The sequence below is a fragment of the Chrysemys picta genome, chromosome 9 (genome assembly GCF_011386835.1).
Source record: "Chrysemys picta bellii isolate R12L10 chromosome 9, ASM1138683v2, whole genome shotgun sequence".
In the NCBI taxonomy this organism is placed as follows: Eukaryota; Metazoa; Chordata; order Testudines; family Emydidae; genus Chrysemys; species Chrysemys picta.
In genome coordinates this window covers 53,218,022-53,235,591 of record NC_088799.1, presented here as the reverse complement: position 1 = coordinate 53,235,591, position 17,570 = coordinate 53,218,022, and the positions used below count along the sequence as shown (strand labels likewise).

At 46.3% G+C, this 17,570-nt stretch overlaps 1 protein-coding gene across 11 annotated transcripts in view; it reads left to right on the top strand.

Annotated features, from left to right (window-relative positions):
- EPHB1 (EPH receptor B1) overlaps positions 1-17,570 on the top strand; it is a 350,847-nt gene that overhangs the window by 79,449 nt on the left and 253,828 nt on the right. For all 11 annotated transcript variants that reach the window (XM_065556231.1, XM_008171781.4, XM_042853436.2 and 8 more), the window contains exon 2: positions 6,252-6,316. In XM_065556231.1, coding sequence (XP_065412303.1) covers positions 6,252-6,316 — 65 coding nt within the window. The remainder of the gene's footprint in view (positions 1-6,251; positions 6,317-17,570) is intronic.

The following is a 17,570-nucleotide window of genomic DNA, read 5'->3' as shown; positions in this document are numbered from 1 at the left end:
CCTTTGTTCCAGTTTCTTTCAGGTATCCTTGGGGGTGGAGATGCTATCTCTTTAGCCAGCTGAAGACAAAATGGAGGGGTCTCCCAGGGGCTTAAATAGACTTTCTCTTGTGGGTGCAGACCCCCTCCTTTCTCCTATGCAAAGTCCAGCTCCAAGATGGAGTTTTGGAGTCACATGGGCAAGTCACATGTCCATGCATGACTCCGTTTTTACAGGCAGCAGCCATTGGTTACATGCTACCTTGAACGTCCTCAGGTAGACTTCTTATGTGGATTGGAGCCTTACAAGATTCATTGTCCTTTAAGTGTTTCTCGATTGGGCACTTAATTTGCACATTCCTTTCTCAAGAAGCTGACCAAATGCTCTACTAAGGCTACTTAGAAATCAAGCAAGTATACAGCCAATATTCATAACTTCAAGTACAAAAATGATACATGCATACAAATAGGAGGAATGTATTCAGTAGATCATAACCTTTACAGAGATATGTTACATGGCATATGTAGCATAAAACATATTCCAGTTATGTCATATATACATTCATAAGCATATTTCCATAAAGTCTTATGGGGTGCAACGTCACACCATGATTTTCCCTAGCTATGCTATCTCAGTACTGTGTAAAAATACGTTAGCTGACATCTCTTCAGACATGACCACTTTTCCTAGTCTGGACATGGCCCGGAGAGAGAATTCAGCTCTCAATTCCAGTGTTTCCCGCTCCTGCACTTTCATTGCAAATTGCATGATAATCATGTTCCTAAAACCCTAGATCTGGGTGTCGCATTATTATGTGAGAATCTCGTCTTTCATTGAAAATAAGTGTAAGTTTCTATACTTTTGGTTGTGGAGAAAAGCTTGAAAATGTGAACCTTGAAGGGTGTGACACCAGGAGACAAAAAGAACCCCAAAGTTGTGTGTTTTTAACCTCATGACCTTTTGGGGGCCTGTTTCAGTTCTATAGACCCTCTAGTTGTAGGCCATGGCCTGACCATGCTTTGGCTGAGCCAAACCTGAGTGGCCAGCCATCCCTTCCTCATGGTGTGGGGGAGGAGAGTTGGGGAAGAGAGGAGAGGAATGGGGAACAGGACTGGCCAAGTGAAATTCTAAGTGAGTGGTATTGTGACCTGGTGTGCGGGGTCACCGCGCTGCTCAGGTTTGTGCCAAGTCGCAATGCCACTCAGACTTGGAGGGGATCGGTGTAGTAGTTCATGGGCAGAGGGGGCAGCCTACCCCTGGTGGTGGTGGGGGCACCCGAGGGAGGAAGAGAAGGGTCTGGCAGGGGGAGGAATCTGTGCCCTTTTCCCTATAAATGGCACTGCCCCTATTACTGTGCTGCCAGGTAAAGTAACAGACTGTTGGACTATGGGCAATCTTAGCAAGATGAGTGGATCTGGAGAAAAATGGTCAGTTGGCAGGATTGTAGGTGTGTGACATCGGGGTCAGGAATGGAAGAAAGGGCTGGGCTGCGATCTGTCAAACTCTAGGGCATCCACATGGAACATTTGGCCTCTCAGCCTGCTTAGCAAAGCTGTCCTCCCGGCAATGAGCCCCGGCTGCTGCATCACTTCTTGCTGAGAACGAACCCACTGAGCATGGGGCTGTTGGATGTCTCTTCACTAAGCAGAAGCTCTTGTCCTAGGAGTTATGTATGTACAAAAGAAGGGGCAGGTTAAGGAGACTCTGCCCTCTCTGTACCCCAAGCTATGCCCTGGAACAGGCAGAAAAGACTGTCCCCTCCTGAATTGAGTTTGGTCACCACAAGGGAACCCTCATCACTTGGAAACTTCACCCCTCTCCCAGTTAAATATTCCACAACTGTGGGTTTTTCAAGCTTAGAGCTGTGTAATTTGCCACATGTGTGACCTGTGACCAGGTAACATCCCCCCACCCCCAAATCTCTTGGCGAGGCCTGCTAGAGGTCAGCCTCTAATCCACTGTCTGCAGGAGCTTTTCATCCGCCATGAATGAATAGGCCTGAGGAGACTAAAGGAAAGAACCCTGCAGTAATAGAACCAAACACTCATTTGTCATGTTAGAGCAGAGCTGTGTGACAGGCGGCTGCTGCTGCTAACATTAATCCCCTCGTGTCTCGCAGTCATGCACCGCGGCATAGATAAGAAAGTCGAGCTCAGAGGAAGAGGATGCAAACCTCCCCCTTGTCACTGCAGACTTGATGGGCAAAACATATTTGTTAACAGGGATTTTTTTTCTAACTTCATGAGTCAACTGCTCTGAACGGCACAGAACACTGCCAAGTTACAACAGCCAGGGAACTACAGAAATCAGTGCAAAGGAAGCACCTTACTGGCTGAAGTTATCAAAAGTACATTCCTGGTGTCAGAGCGCAGCCAAGAAAAGCACTCCAGGGAAGCAAGTTATAAGTGCACTGAACTGATGTACAGGAAGAGAGATGATGGAGTGAAAATCTTTTCTAAATAAACACTTGTTAAAAGTGCCTTTCCTGTAATTGAACACAGCAAGCCTATATATTAAAGAAAGAGATGAATTATGGGTAAACTAGAACAATCTTTGCTGACATGAGGTGGTGGTTGTTCATTTCCTTAGTTATTGCAGAGTTGGGAGGTTGGACTAGTGGATAGAGAGTCAGGAGACCAGAGTTCAATTCACAGCTCAGCCACAGACTTCCTGTATGACCTTGGGCAAGGAATTTTAATCCAGCCTATGCTTACATTGCCCATCTGTAAAATGGGGCTCATACCTCCCTATCTCACAGAGCTGTTGTGAAGATAAAAAGCCCCTAATTCTGAAGCACTTGGATACTACAGTGAGAAGTGCCGAGGTAGGCAGAGTTCTCTGCTTGGAAGGCAGGGGATCTATGGTCACGAGTTATCACTTCGGCATGTTAACGTATGCACTGGCATATCAACCTGTTTCTTTGAAGGACTCCAGTAAGGATTAATGGCTTCTTAATGAGGTATATGACAGTCCTTCTAGAGGTATGTGTGCAAGGAAGGAAATCAGATTTGTGGTGATTGCCCAATAGAGTGCCTGCCTCGACTAAGAACCCTCTTTGTAGAAGGGCTTAAGGATGAGCTGTGTATATAACAAAGTGTGTTTAAGGACTAAGGCTGGTGGCACTGCATATTTATTGGAGTTAACAGATACACATAAGGAGCTTGGAAGCCCTGGTTCTGTAGCTGCCAAATACTCAAGTGGCATTTCTCGGGGGAGGCGAGTGAATGGAAGTGTGCTGAGAGGGATCGCAGCACAGTCCTCCACTATTGTTTGTGACAAACATTACACTATGGCCCAGATTGTTGAATGAAGCTGAGTTTCTAAAAACAAATGACTCGAATCCCCTTGCATTTCTCTTCTTCCCTTTTCTATTTCCCACTCTTTCTTTTACATCTTGATATCTCTTTCTTCATTCCTTTTTGTTGGCTGTTATTAACCCTAATGCTTCAGCCTCTTAAAAATCTCTCCTTTTTTCATGTTCAGGCTCGTGTTACCCCTTACGGGCCAGATTCCGATACCCTTCCCCTTTTGAATGGTGGTGTTTCTATTGCAATAGTGCCTGAAGGCCCCATTGCACGAAACATTGCCCACACACAAACAAACAAGCTCTACTCTGAAGAACTTAGTCTCTCTGTCTCTTGCTTATTCAAAGAGGAGGAGGAAGGGAGCAGTCTCTTCATTTTACAGGTACTCAGCTGAGTCACAGCAGTGAAGTTACTTGCCCAATTACAGAAGCCAGGAACTGAACCAAGTCACCTGGGTCCCACAGCAGCGCCTTAACTACAAAGCCAGCTCTTACCCGCCCTGCCCCCATGTAAAACAGCATTCTGCTACTTGAGCACTTCGGAGGGACTATTGATAGAGTAAGGTGCTTCCCAGCTTGAGGAGAAGGATCTGAATGTGACCCTACAGACATATGTTTACCTTCAGTTTTCTAGGCTCCCTTCCCCGCTCTCTGTCTCTCTCCCAACATTGTTTCTCATGGCCCATTTCCCGGAGCGCTCTCTTCCCCGACCCTCCTTTCTCTCTAATGGTGTTGCCTTCCTCACTGTTATACCTCCTGTTCTTGCCTCCCCATCACTGCTCCAAGTAGGCCTGTGTGAGGTGGTGGTTCCCACTCCCCATTCTTGGTACTGATTGCCACCCCCCCCCCCCCCACACACACAACATACATCCTCAGAGGAGTTGTGTGTCTCCCATTTTCCAGACGTCTCACAACTTCACCATGACTCATGCCATTTTAAGGGTGGATTTTTTTGTAAGGCTGCTAACAGCTGTAGCTCTTGGGTTTGCCAGGGGAGGCCCAAAGGAAGGAAACTTCTGTGATTTGACAGTGTCCACTTCTTTACTAATTTAAGTAGATGGAGGACATATGTAAGGTGAGTGGCAGGGCCACAGCCAATGCCGTACTCCCACAGGGACAGCAAGGATGGGCCAGTGTTTAGGTTGCTAGTGTCAGGTGTAGGAGACCCAAGTTTAATTCCCTGCTCTTCCACAGACTGCCTGTGTGGCCTGGGTAAGTTACTTAGCCTCTCTGTGCTCAGTTCCTCACCTGTGAAGTCAGGGTAATAGCACTGTCCTACCTCACAGGTGGTTGTGAGGAACAAGACACGAAGAGTGTGAAGCATGCAGATACTGTGGTGAAGGGCTACGTAAATATCTTAAAGCAATAGTTACAAGGAGAGTCCTAATACTGGTGAGAATTTTAGATTTTTCTCACTAACTTTTGAACCCTGTTTATACTCTAAATAGAGGTGGAACGCCTCATCTCCACTGCTAAACCCCACTTCAGTCTCTGAAGGAGCCATGTCAAATGCTTCTAGTCAATGGTGCTGATTAAAGAAAGAATGTAGAACATTAATCAAGAGAAACTGGGTGGAGGGTCCTGGTAGAAGTCCTCTAGCCCTATGTCCCTGAGTAGTGGCAAAGAATGGGTGGAAAGACTAATAGGAGTTCCTCATTTCCCACTTGTGATTTCTGGAACATTGATGGAGGAGTTAAACACAACAGTTTGGCAGCATTTATTATATTCTTTTAGTTATACTGATTTTATTTCCCATCCGTTTATCTTTCCAGCACCACATGTTTATCTTTCCAGCATTCATTTCCTCACTTTCCTACTACATTGAAGTAGTAACTTTCTTGGGACAAAAGTGCTGCCTTTTTAGGCACCCAGGTGATATCTGGGCTGTAAAGGAAAACACCAACATTTATAGGATTGGGGGTGGACAGACAGTCAGCTAGACCAGACGTGAGTGACAAATTTCTTTTGCATTTGGTAAAGATGCAGGAGCCAAGCAAATTAATCTCTGTGTCTGCCTTACTGAAAACAAATAAATAAAACCTGGAAGATTTTCCCCATCTGTCTGTATATGTTGTAGTTTTTTTTCTTATAAAAGGAGGGCAGGGAAAATATTAGCTGTATTGCATCTTAATGTTTTGCAATAATCCTCCCCCCAAAAACCAAAACAGAAATCCTACTGCAGTGATATTACTTACTATTCATTGATCTGACTCCCCCCCACCCGTGACGGGGACAATGAATGTATGCAACGACTCGGTACGTGGAACAGCTGCCAGTCCATAAAACAGGACATCCAATGCTGTTGATCAAAGCACCCAGCAGTCAGCGACTTCACACCAGGACTGCAGAACTGGCCATGCTCAATCTCTTGATCCCTGGGAGCAGAGATTGTATCTGTGACTGAAGTTGAGACCCCCGCCCCCCATCCCTGGACTTGTCCTGTTTTGTAACAATTCAAGGAGCAAAATGAAATCTGCAGCCAGGAGTTAGTGCTTTTTATCCAGGCCTTAATATAGGTACCTTTTTACAACTCCACACAACCATTTTTATGGGTAACATTATTTTCCTGTTTCAGGGCTGTCACAATGCAGATTCACATGCATCATTGTAGTCTAAGGGGGCACTTGTGACTCACTCACTTGTAGGCCCGGGTCTTGAGGCTTTATGCTGAAATAAATCCAATTGATTTCTATGGGAGTCTTGCTGGAGAAAGTCTCACTGCTGACGTAGATTGCATTAAGAATGTGGGCTTCAGAAACTGTTCAGTGTAACAGGGGATCCGCTGCATTATTTCGGAAGAGCTCCCAGGACCCGATCCTGCACCATCAAAGCCAAAGAGAGTGCTAGTCATTACAATGAGTGCCAAATCAGATACCAAATACGTTTGCAGTGTGTTTGTAATTTCAGTCTATTATCTGGAGTCCCTAGTAACTCATTTTGTTTTGATCCTCTTGTGTGTGCTCCTCAGAAACCTTGATGGATACCCGGACGGCTACAGCTGAGCTGGGCTGGACTGCAAACCCTCCTTCAGGGGTAAGTGGATATGTCAAATTGCTGGCTCTTTGCATGTTTATCAGGTCTTGCAGGCCTCACAGTCATTTTCAAGAAATGCTGATTTTAAAAACTTCTGAGTCCTTTCTACGTGGTGAAGACTGCCTTTCACCCATGACAAAAATACTCGCCAAACAGCATCAGCAAAAATACTCACCACCATCTTTACACACACAGGAAGTGTTTTGGGGGAAGTTCTATGGCCTGTGTTATGCAGGATGTCAGATTAATGCTATGTCTATAGTACAGATCTTACAGCTGTACCGCTGCAGCTGCACCGCTGTAAGATCTCCTGTGTAGCCACTCTATGGAAGAGAGCTCTCCTGCTGGCATAATTAAACCACCCCGCAGTGAAGCAGCGGTAGCTGTGTTGATGGGAGAGCTGTCCACAACGGTGCTTTTGTCAGCGAAACTTATGCTAGTCAGGGGTGTGTTTTTTCACACCCCTGACCGGCAAAAGTTTTGCCTACAAAAGTGCTAGTGTAGACACAGCCTAAATCACAGTGGTACTTTCTAGTCTTAGCGTCTATGAATAACCCAAATTTCACATTTCATTTACTATATACAGCCAGTTGCACTTCTCTATTCCAGCAGTGTCTGATCTGTGAACCACCAGTCTCCCTTCCAAAGGCAGGAACGTTGAGCGGGCACCTCAGTGTGATATGGCAAGGGTTAAATTACACTTGGACGGCTGGGCAAGGCCACTCTTTGAGCCTGACTCCCCAGTGGAAAGTCACTCCACCTACTCTCCCTCTCCTGGTTCAAACCCACCACAAGTCCCTAGCCATGATATGCACAGCAGGGGCAGGTTAGGAACTGCTTGTCATCTTTCCAGTCAATGATCTATCCCCTCTGCTGTAAATTCGCTCTGTGCATGGCTCTTTTGCCTACTCTCAGATAGCATCAGCCTCCACTCAACTCACACGCTGCCAGGAAGAGGTTGGCTTTCAGAAACAGCTGCAGAGTGGAAGAGATGGGGTTTGATTTCTGTACGGTACCACCTTCTGCCCATAGCCATGGCATTCCAAAACATTTTGCAAAGCAATGAGTCAGAGTCTGTTGGTGCATTAACTGTGTAGAAAATTGCACAGCAGTAACCGTTGTGTACTCAGTCCTGGCTCATATACAGCTCGTGAGCACTAGAACCTGTTTTTCTGTGGGAGGGAATGTTGACTCATAAACTGGGGAAAGTGTGTGTGTGTGTGCAAACCCTCCTTCAGGGTTGTGTGTGTGTGTGGGGGGGCGGCTCTGGGAAACTGGGAAGAAGGGAGGGAGAATGGGGGGAAGTGAGGGGAAAGGGAAGGAGGATATTAGGGGGCAGCAGATTGTAGAGGAGGTGATAAAATGGGGGTGGGGGGATATTGGGTAGGAGACTGAAATGGAGCAGGAGCCTGGGGAGGGAGATGCTAGAGGACACAATGGGAGCCGGATAGTGCTGGGAGAGAACAGCTTCCCCATTTCTGGTTAGGAGAAGGGCACGAGGTACCCTCCCATAGAAAGAAGAAGACTGCCTATTTGGGTGTACGTCCCGGGCTGGGTTTGTCTATCTGAAATCATCCCTCACCACCAGTGTGGGGGGGATGTCTTCCTCCATAAAGGGGAAAACTAGAAGGCAAACCAATTTAATTTTCTGTTTCATGATTGGCTTGAATTTTTTTTGGACAGCTGACTCACCCTTTTTGACCTCCTTAAGGCTGGCAATTGCAGTCTTATTTTTTTTCCTGAATAGATAACTCTGGTTAGCACAAGACGTGGTTCACCTTCATTTATGTATGTGCAAAGCATGTAGACCTTTGTATCTGAGGGTACATCTACACTACAGGGGGGAGTCGATTTAAGATACGCAAATTCAGCTACGTGAATAGCGTAGCTGAATTCGACGTATCGCAGCCGACTTACCCCGCTGTGAGGACGGCGGCAAAATCGACTTCTGCAGCTTTCTGTCGACGGCGCTTACTCCCACCTCCGCTGGTGGAGTAAGAGCGTCGATTCGGGGATCGATTGTCGCGTCCCATCGGGACGCGATAAATCGATCCCCGAGAGGTCGATTTCTACCCGCCGATTCAGGCGGGTAGTGTAGACCTGAGTCTGCATTTTCATATGGGTGACTTGCCAAGGAAGGAATAATAAGTAGACCCTTTGGTGCAGGGATACTTTTCAGTATGGGCTGGTCACCTAGTTACATGTAGGCAAACTTTTGAAAGGCTCCTCAACATGGCTGCTAATCTGAGCATGCACTGGCAGGTTTGCTTGAGCAAATGCAGGATTTGCATGAACAAAATAGTGTGTCCAGTTGTTCACCTTATGCACAAGGCTTTCTCTCAGGTACATAGATTCTGCCCTGGGTCTCCAGCCTTCCTTGCAGAGAGAAATTTGTTGACTCTGGTTGTAGGTCTAGGTCCTCCCAAGCAAGAGCCTGTTTGTACTGCAGTAGCCCTAAGTGCCTGATCAAGGAGAAGGGCTCATTGTGCTAGGCGTTATACAGATATATAAGCTGAGTGTGGGGTTTGTTCACCCTGAAGCCTTGTCTACACTGGCAGGTGAGGTATGGGGTATGCGTAGCTATGTGCCACTGTGAAAAGCAAGCTGTGCCCCCACTGCAGTGTGTAGCTACACCCAGCAGTGAAAGGCTCTGGCAAGTGGACACTACACTGCTAAAACTAGCACTGTAGATAGGGGATGCACTGCTTGGGCATGTAGAGAGCCATGTAGGGTATATACCATATGGTTCTGGAGTTTCTTTACTCACCTAAGCAGTGCCTCACAGTCTATACTGCTATTAATACTTGGGCTGGGGGATGCATGCATTGTAGGTACTCTACATGCTGCCATAAGTGAGCATGCAGCGTAGACATCCCTAAAACATCACCTCTTATATATGGGTTTTACCCAGATCCATTCCATGCATCACTGGAGCCTCACACTCTTGATCAGAGGCAAAGGAGGTGTGGGATTCCCTGCAAGCTCACACCCAGTTAAAGAGAAATCTGACTCTGCTGAAAGTAGCAGTGAGGGACCAGCAGCTCTGGCTAGAAGACCAAAGCATTAACTTTCCAGAAGTCCTTAACCGCAGAAAGGCCTTGCAGGAGAACAAACCACAAGGAGCAACTAAACTTGACAGCTTTTCTTTGGGGGGAAAGAAATAGAAGTGTTGTTTCTTTCTCTGCCTCCCAGGTTTCCTTGTCAGATACTTCAGAACCGAGTGTCTCAGTCTTCCAGGGCTAAGGCTTGTTGTGTTAATTTAGATGGAATACCTGGACCCAAAGAGCCAAAAGTGTTTACGTACCCTGTCACCGTCAACATCAAAACGTTTTAAATGGGTTTAGTAGAGAGAGACCTCAGCTTGTTTTATACCATGGCAAAGAGACCATTAAACTCCCTTTTATGAAGGTGGATAGAAAGTTTGCTAGATTGTTGGGCTCAACGGGTAGTGATCAACGGCTCGATGTCTAGTTGGCAGCTGGTATCAAGCGGAGTGTCCCAGGGGTTGGTCCTGGGACTGGTATTGTTCAACATCTTTATTAATTATCTGGATGATGGGATGAATTGCACCCTCAGCAAGTTCGCAGATGACACTAAGCTGCGGGGAGAGGTAGATATGCTGGAGGGTAGGGATAGGGTCCAGAGTGACCTAGACAAATTGGAAGATTGGGCCAAAAGAAATCTGATGAGGTTCAACAAGGACAAGTGCAGAGTCCTGCACTTAGGAAGGAAGAATCCCATGCACTGTTACAGGTGGGGCACTGACTGGCTAAGCAGCAATTCTTCAGAAAAGGACCTGGGGATTACAGTGGACAAGAAGCTGGATATGTGTCAGCAGTGTGCCCTTGTTGCCAAGAAGGCCAACGCATATTGGGCTGTATTAGTAGGAGCATTGCCAGCAGATTGAGGGAAGTGATTATTCCCCTCTATTTGGCACTGGTGAGGCCACACCTGGAGTATTGCATCCAGTTTTGGTCCCCCCACTACAGAGGGGATGTGGACAAATTGGAGCGAGTCCAGTGGAGGGCAATGGAAATGATTAGGGGGTTGGGGCACATGACTTATGAGGAGAGGCTGAGGGAACTGGGGTTATTTAGTCTGCAGAAGAGAAGAGTGAGGGGGAATTTGATAGCAGCCTTCAACTACCTGAAGGGGGGTTCCAAAGAGGATGGAGCTAGGCTGTTCTCAGTGGTGGCAGATGACAGAACAAGAAGCAATGGTCTCAAGTTGCAATGGGGGAGGTCTAAGTTGGATATTAGGAAACACTGTTTCACTAGGAGGGTGGTGAAGTACTGGAATGGGTTACCTAAGAAAGTGGTGGAATTCCCATCCTTAGAGGTTTTTAAGGCCCGGCTTGACAAAGCCCTGGCTGGGATGATTTAGTTGGTGTTAGTTCTGCTTTGAGCAGGGGATTGGACTAGATGACCTCCTGAGGTCTCTTCCAAACCTAATATTCTATGATTCTATGAAAGATAAGATAGAGTAAGGAAGAAAAAACAGTTGAAATGTAAAGTATGAAGTGAGACTGTCACTTAAACAGCATCCCTTGTTCTCTTTCCCTTGGGGTGGAGAGTTTTTAGAATAAACCCCCCCTTTATTTAGCAGTCTCTTAGAAGGTAATAACTGGGGGAAAAGAATAAGTGCACTGAAATGTGCAGGAGTTGTTGCTGTTTTTGTTAAGTCCAATCCTGTTCCCTAGAAGACAAACATGCACAAGAAGGGGGAAAAGACCAGCAAAGGGAGAAAATCCAGCTTCTGTCTCTGGTGTTACCTCTTACCTGAAAACTCAGTACTAGAAAAACACAGGATGTGGTCTTATCAGCACCCCCTCTCCCCCCAAACCTGGCAGGCTTGTACCCAGGTTGGGCCGCTTAGGGAATTGCTTTTAGTTGGCTGTCAGGTAACAGGCTTCCATCAGTATCGCAGAAAAGACAGTTTTGGCTGGCTAAGCCAGATTCCTCTTAGACAGAAGGAAAAGCGGGGCGGGGGGGAGAGAGGAAGTAGTCAGGTGGAAAAGAAAAGGTCACATGGGGTAAAGGGAGTGACAATCTCACATCCCAGCTGGTGGTTGGGATTGAGTTGGTGAAGATGGCAGTGTCATTTGGGCCCCGCTCTGGCCCAGTCTCGTCAGGACAACCCACACCGCAGAGGTCACAGTACTCCCAGCAGATGGTTGGGATGGCAGCTGCTATAATGGTGGAGCTGTTCTCTCATCTTTTAGTCAGTCAGTGTAGCAGTAGCCTCTTCATCTGTTCGTCCAACCCAGCCAGCAGTTGTTGACTGACAGCTGCTTCTGCTAATTTCTCTCCCCTGCCCCAGTCTTCTCTCTTTAAGAACACCAAAAGGGAGCAACAGGCAGACTAGCCCATTCCCTTCTTATTTTGTTCATTTTTTGTCCATTGATTTCCAGTCCCACACTCATGTTTACCAGACATGATCTTAACATAGTCCTTGAGTTATCAGCAGGGATTTTTGTTGGGTCTAATTCAGTCTCATTGTCTTCCGTGTGCACCTTTTTCTCGTCATTTTTATAGATTATTTTGGCCTATTTTATAAACCTTCACTCACTTTTTACAGTTGAACTCACAGTTAGGGTAAACTTGTAGGCCCAATTAGTAGAGCAGGCCCTGGTAATGAGGAGAGAGCTTTCAATAAAAGAGAGAGGGTGTTTTCTCACTTTCTTCTAGCCCAGGGGTGGGCAAACTACGGCCCAGGGGCCGCATCCAGCCCTTCAGACATTTTAATCCGTCCCTTGAGCTCCCGCCGGGGAGCAGGGTCCGGGGCTTGCCCCGCTCTGCACGTGCCGTGGCTCTGCGCGACTCCCGGAAGCAGCGTCATGTCCCCCCTCTGGTTCCTATGCATAGGGGCAACCAGGGGGCTCTGCACGCTGCCCCTGCCCCAAGCGCCGACCCCACAGCTCCCATTTGCCTGGAACTACCTATGGACAGGGCAGTGTGCAGAGCAGCCTGGCTGCCCCTCTGCGTAGGAGCCAGAGGGGCGACATGCCACTGCTTCTGGGAGCCGCTTGAGGTAAGCGCCGCCCGGAGCCTGTACCCCTGACCCCCTCCCGTGCCCCTGCCCTGATCCCTCTCCCGCCCACCAAACCCCTCAGTCGCAGCCCAGAGCACCCTCCTGCACCCCCAACCCTTCATCCCCAGCCCCACCCCAGAGCCCGCACCCCAGCCAGAGCCCTCACCCCACCCCCCGCATCCCAACCCCCTGCCCCGAATCCCCTCCCATACCCTGAACTCCTCATTTTTGACCTACCCCAGAGCCCACACCCCTGGCCAGAGCCCTTACCCCTTCCCATACCCCAACCTCCAATTTTGTGAGCATTCATGGCCTGCCATACAATTTCCATACCCAGATGTGGCCCTCGGGCCAAAAAATTTGCCCACCCCTGTTCTAGCCCAAGGGTTCCCAGGAAGTCAAAAGTGAAAATGAGGAGAAAAACGCAGAACTACTGCCCTGTTGCTGGGATGATGGGCAACTGTCTGATTCCATGCCCAAAGTCTTACAGGAGAAAATAGGGAGAAGTACTTTCTCCTGAACACACCTGAGATAATAGGAGGGTAGTACCATTACTAGATCTTCCTGACCACGTGATCGCCCCAGGAAGGAGAAGCACCAGGAATTAAGTGGGCTGGGCACTGAAAGCTGTAGTATTTCAGTTCAGTCTAGAAAACTTATACCCCTGCACCCAGCCACAGAGGACATCATCAGAGCTGAGTGAGATTGTCCAGCCGCCCCCCCAAACCTCAGCAAACAAGATCAGAGATCCTAGCCTGTCCATAGGAGCAAGGTGGACTCTGTAGTGATATCCACGGTAGATGTTGTCTTGTTCTCTCTTGTAGCAGATGCATAGAAGATAACATTTTCCTAAAAAGATGCTTCAGACCAGTATTGTTGACTTAGCCCTAAGAAAGGATGCCGAAGCAGCCACTACTGCTGTTACTGGTATGGAAGCATCATGTCGGTAGTGGCTCATCATTTTTGGCAACTAGGTGTCAGAGGTTGTGACTTCATGTGGAGCGCTGGGCATTCAACAGCTCTGAAAATTGGGCTAGGGTGTGGGGGAAACTTAAAAATGGAGCCACATAAAACCAGAGCCCAGTTTGTAAAACATTGACCTACTTGTTCTGCCTTAATGTTACAAAAGACAGATATGATGTAAACTAGCCGCAGACATCATTACAAGATTTCACCAAGGGAGATAAGGGTCCTTTTACCCCTGTTCATACTTCCTCAGTGGCTAATTGTGGGTCATGTATAGTTTTCCCTCAGCCTTGATCTTTCTATCTGAGCCTGTGATCTCTCAGCTGCCTGACAGTCTAGTAGAGTCTTTTATCAGGCACCTGAGCATTCTCTCTTGACAGAATATAAGGGCTCACCCAGCCAGGGGTGGATGGGGTATGTAGGTGTGGGGGAGAGAGAGAATGTATTATATTTCCATTCTAACAGCAGCCTATGGAAAAGGACTGCATGTCTCCTCTACAAACTTCATAGGCAACATCATATGTTTACAGGTCCAGGTCCATGGGCAAAGAATGAGTCCTCTGCTCTTCATCAGAGATCCTTCCAGCATAGCATATTGTAAGAGCAGCATGTCACCCTACCTCCAGAGTCCAAAACCATGGTAGACAGTGGGATCATTGTGGAGGAGGAGGTTTTCTTTCCTTCCTGCCACTTAAGGAAATGGAGACACACACGTGTCCCCTACCCCAGTGAATTACTTCTCTTCTAAGGATCCTTCTAATTTTAATGGCCTCTCTTACCAGCACTGGTGAAAGCAGCATTGATTGATACCAGCATCTGTCAGATAATCTTCTGTCCTGCCTGTTTTCTGCAGTGACCTTAGCAGCCATTGAGCAAATATCTTCCTGTCAACTGATTGGTTTTCTGTAGCATTTACCTAGAGTACGTTTGTTCCTCCAGAGGAGAATAAAATCCAGTTCCTGCTGCCCAGGGAGGGGTTTCTGTGGCACTTGATGGAAAGAGCTGGAGCTATAACCCTAGTGTTCTAACCAACACGGGTGAGCTATTGCTGATCTCCAAATGGGTATTATGCTGTCTCTAAACTAAGCGTATTGCTTTGGGGCAAGGACAGTGGACCAGATCTGCTTACATCAGTGTAAGTCAGGAGTCAATGGAATTACAATAGTATAAAGCCAGTAACAGAGAACTGGGCCCCAGGCCACTATAATACCTGTGTGCAGGGCCAAGCACACTGTTAGCACTTCTTAATAATGGCTCTTAGAACTTTATATGGGACTTGCTGGCACTGCCACTCAAACAGGTGCTACATAAAGCGAATTCTGTTCTGAAGCTGTGCAGTGGCTTCTTCCTGCCTGGCTTCCACTTGGATGCCCATGGAAAGAAGACTTGGTCTATGGCACAGCTGGCTGTATGCATTTGACTTGATACACAGAATTGTATCTCAGCCACACAGACGTAATCCTTGAGATAGATCTTGTCCTCAAGCTGGTCCCCAGGCTTCAGAAAGGTTTTCCACATACAGACAAGTCTCTGAACTCCCTTCCCCCCTTTTCCTCCTTCCAGGTAAACCACTCAGTTAAGTCACTGTTCTCCATCCTCTCTCTCTTTCACTCTCTACCGAAAGGCTTGTAATTAGGAAACATTAGCAGGCTCAAAACAGCTTTCATACCTGGAACATCATCCATAATTGCACTCAGCAGTGCTCTTCCCTGGCTATTAATGTCACTTTTATGAAGTAATGAGGAACAAAACACCCTGAGGCACTTAAAACATCTTTCTTATACAATACCAGTCTTTGAGGAATGGAAGCATAAAATAACCTGACTCACATTCCCCTGACAGAGAAAGTGATAGACAAAGTCAGGGACAGAAAGGCGGCGGGGGTTGGGAAGGGCGGCGGGGGAGGGACGAATCAGTTAGGAAGACTGGCTTCAGTTTAATAGATGGGTATAACAGATTGATAGCTAGAGGGTTACAGTGAGCTAGATACTACAACAGAGGTGGTACAGAGGTAGGCCAGTGGATGGATGGTGAGATGGATGGCTACATTAAAGCAATGAAAATATATAAGGACGGATCATTGCAATAGTGAAAAATCCAATATACTTCACATGGGTATGTTTTATCTTGGTGGAAGTTTTCAATCGCAACTGAATCTAGTTGTGTTTTACAGCTGGCTGCTAAGACTACTTCAGTAGGCAGGGGTTGTACATAAGTGTGGTTACCATTTGGGTTCCTGCAGTCTTCCTCCTGCCACAGTGGTTCGCACTAGCATTTCACAATCCTCTAACCTGTGATCTTGCATTCTGATCACTATCTGCTTCTTATTTTTCCCGCCCTGGAGTCAGAGTTAATTTTTTCTGAGGCACCCAGGCCCAGGCTTTCAGAACTGCTCAGCTCCTATTGAGGCACCAAAACAAGGGCCCCGACTTTGATTTTTGTGAGAGGCGCTCAGTGTGGGCTCTTATGAGCATCTCGCCTTTGTTCCGATGCCTATTCAGGAGCTGAGTGACTGTGAAAATCCAGCCCCCGTAGCCGGTATTGACAAATTACCAAAATGCCGACCGGAATAGCAAATGAAAGGTAGCTGGTAATCGCCCCTCATAAGCAGGTACTGTGGAAGCCCTCAGGAGGCAGGTGCAAAATGTGCATTATGAAATGCGGCATGGCAGAACAAATCCTTTTTCTTGGGCTAGAGGCAACCTGTTCCATAGGAGACTCAAGTTCATAATGTCTCAAATTCATAGATTCTAAGGCCATAAGGGCCCCTTAAGATGATCTAATCTGACCTCAAGAATAAACGAGGCCACAGAACCTCACCGAATAATTTTTGCATTGAGCCCATAGTTTCTGCTTGAGCTAGAGCCTGTCTTTTAGAAAAAGACCCTATGCTACTTCGACTCCCAGTGATGGAGAATCAACCACCTCAAGAGGTAAATTGTTCCAATGGTTAACTACCTTCCCTATTAAACATTTATACCTTATTTCTAGTCTGAATTTGTCTAGCTTCAACATCTAAGTGTCGGCTCATGTTATGCCTCCCTATCCTAGATCAAAGAGCCTTTACTATGAAGTACTTGTAGACAGCGCTCAAGTTACTATTTTAACCTTTTCTTTGACAAAATAACTAGAGCGAGCATCTTTAGTCTCTCACTGTAAGGTATTTTTCCAGGCCTTCAATTATTTGTGTAGCGCCTTGCTGAAGCCCTTTGAATTTTTCATCATTCTTTTTGAAGTGTGCACACCAAAACCAGCCTCAGTATTCTAATAAAGCTCTCACTGTCATAGAGAGAGGTAACATCCGTATATTACCTCAAAACCAGACCAGAGTGGTGAAATGGTCAATCCAGTTTGGATGCCAGTCTATGCTAAACAGTGTATCCTCCTGTTCCCATGCCTACTTGAACATTTAAGCAATATTCTTTAAGTATCCTCTTGTAACAGCACAATCTTAGTCTTTTGTTCAGCTTAACAGCTCTCAATAAATATGCCTAAAGCAGGTTTGTGCAATTTCCTGGCCAGTGCAGGTGCTGGACGTCTGCACAGCAGTAATAAAATGTATCCAGATAAGAGTTATCCAGAATATTGTAAACTATATTGACTTATGACCTCATAACTCATGCATGCAGCTACAGCTCTTTCTCACAGCCTGATCGCTATGGGTGAAATTATTGTCCCATTGAAGTCAATAAGAGTTTTGCCCATGACTTCAGAGGAATTGGTTGGAAAATGGTTTGGTTTTCGCCAGAAAAGCTTGACAAAAATTGAATATATATTTTTTTGTTTTCATTAAAACCCCCAAAACCAAAAATTTTCAATGTTAGGTAACCGAAAACAAACTTTTTGGATGAAACTCTAAATTGTATGGCTAAAACCTGTAGAAAAGAAATATATTCTGGCCAACCACTCACATTTGGTTTTCAGATTTTTGGTTTGCAAATGGAAAAATTGAAAATGTTCAAGGAAAGCAGGTACTTTCCATGAAGACATGCATTTAGTCAGAACCCAATATTCTATCTAAAACAGGGGTGTCAAACTCAATTGCACAGGGGGCCAAAACTCAAAACTCGCGGGCCGAACAGTATAACCATTTATTTAACAGACTAAATATTTGTTTTTTAACCATTAATATGAACCAAAATACAGGATATCGTTCCAAAATAAATACATTTCAACTTAAAATATTTTGCTCTTCATAAAAAAATATCCTGTCAATACAATACATTCAAAATCTGTACATGCTGGAATATTAAAAAAT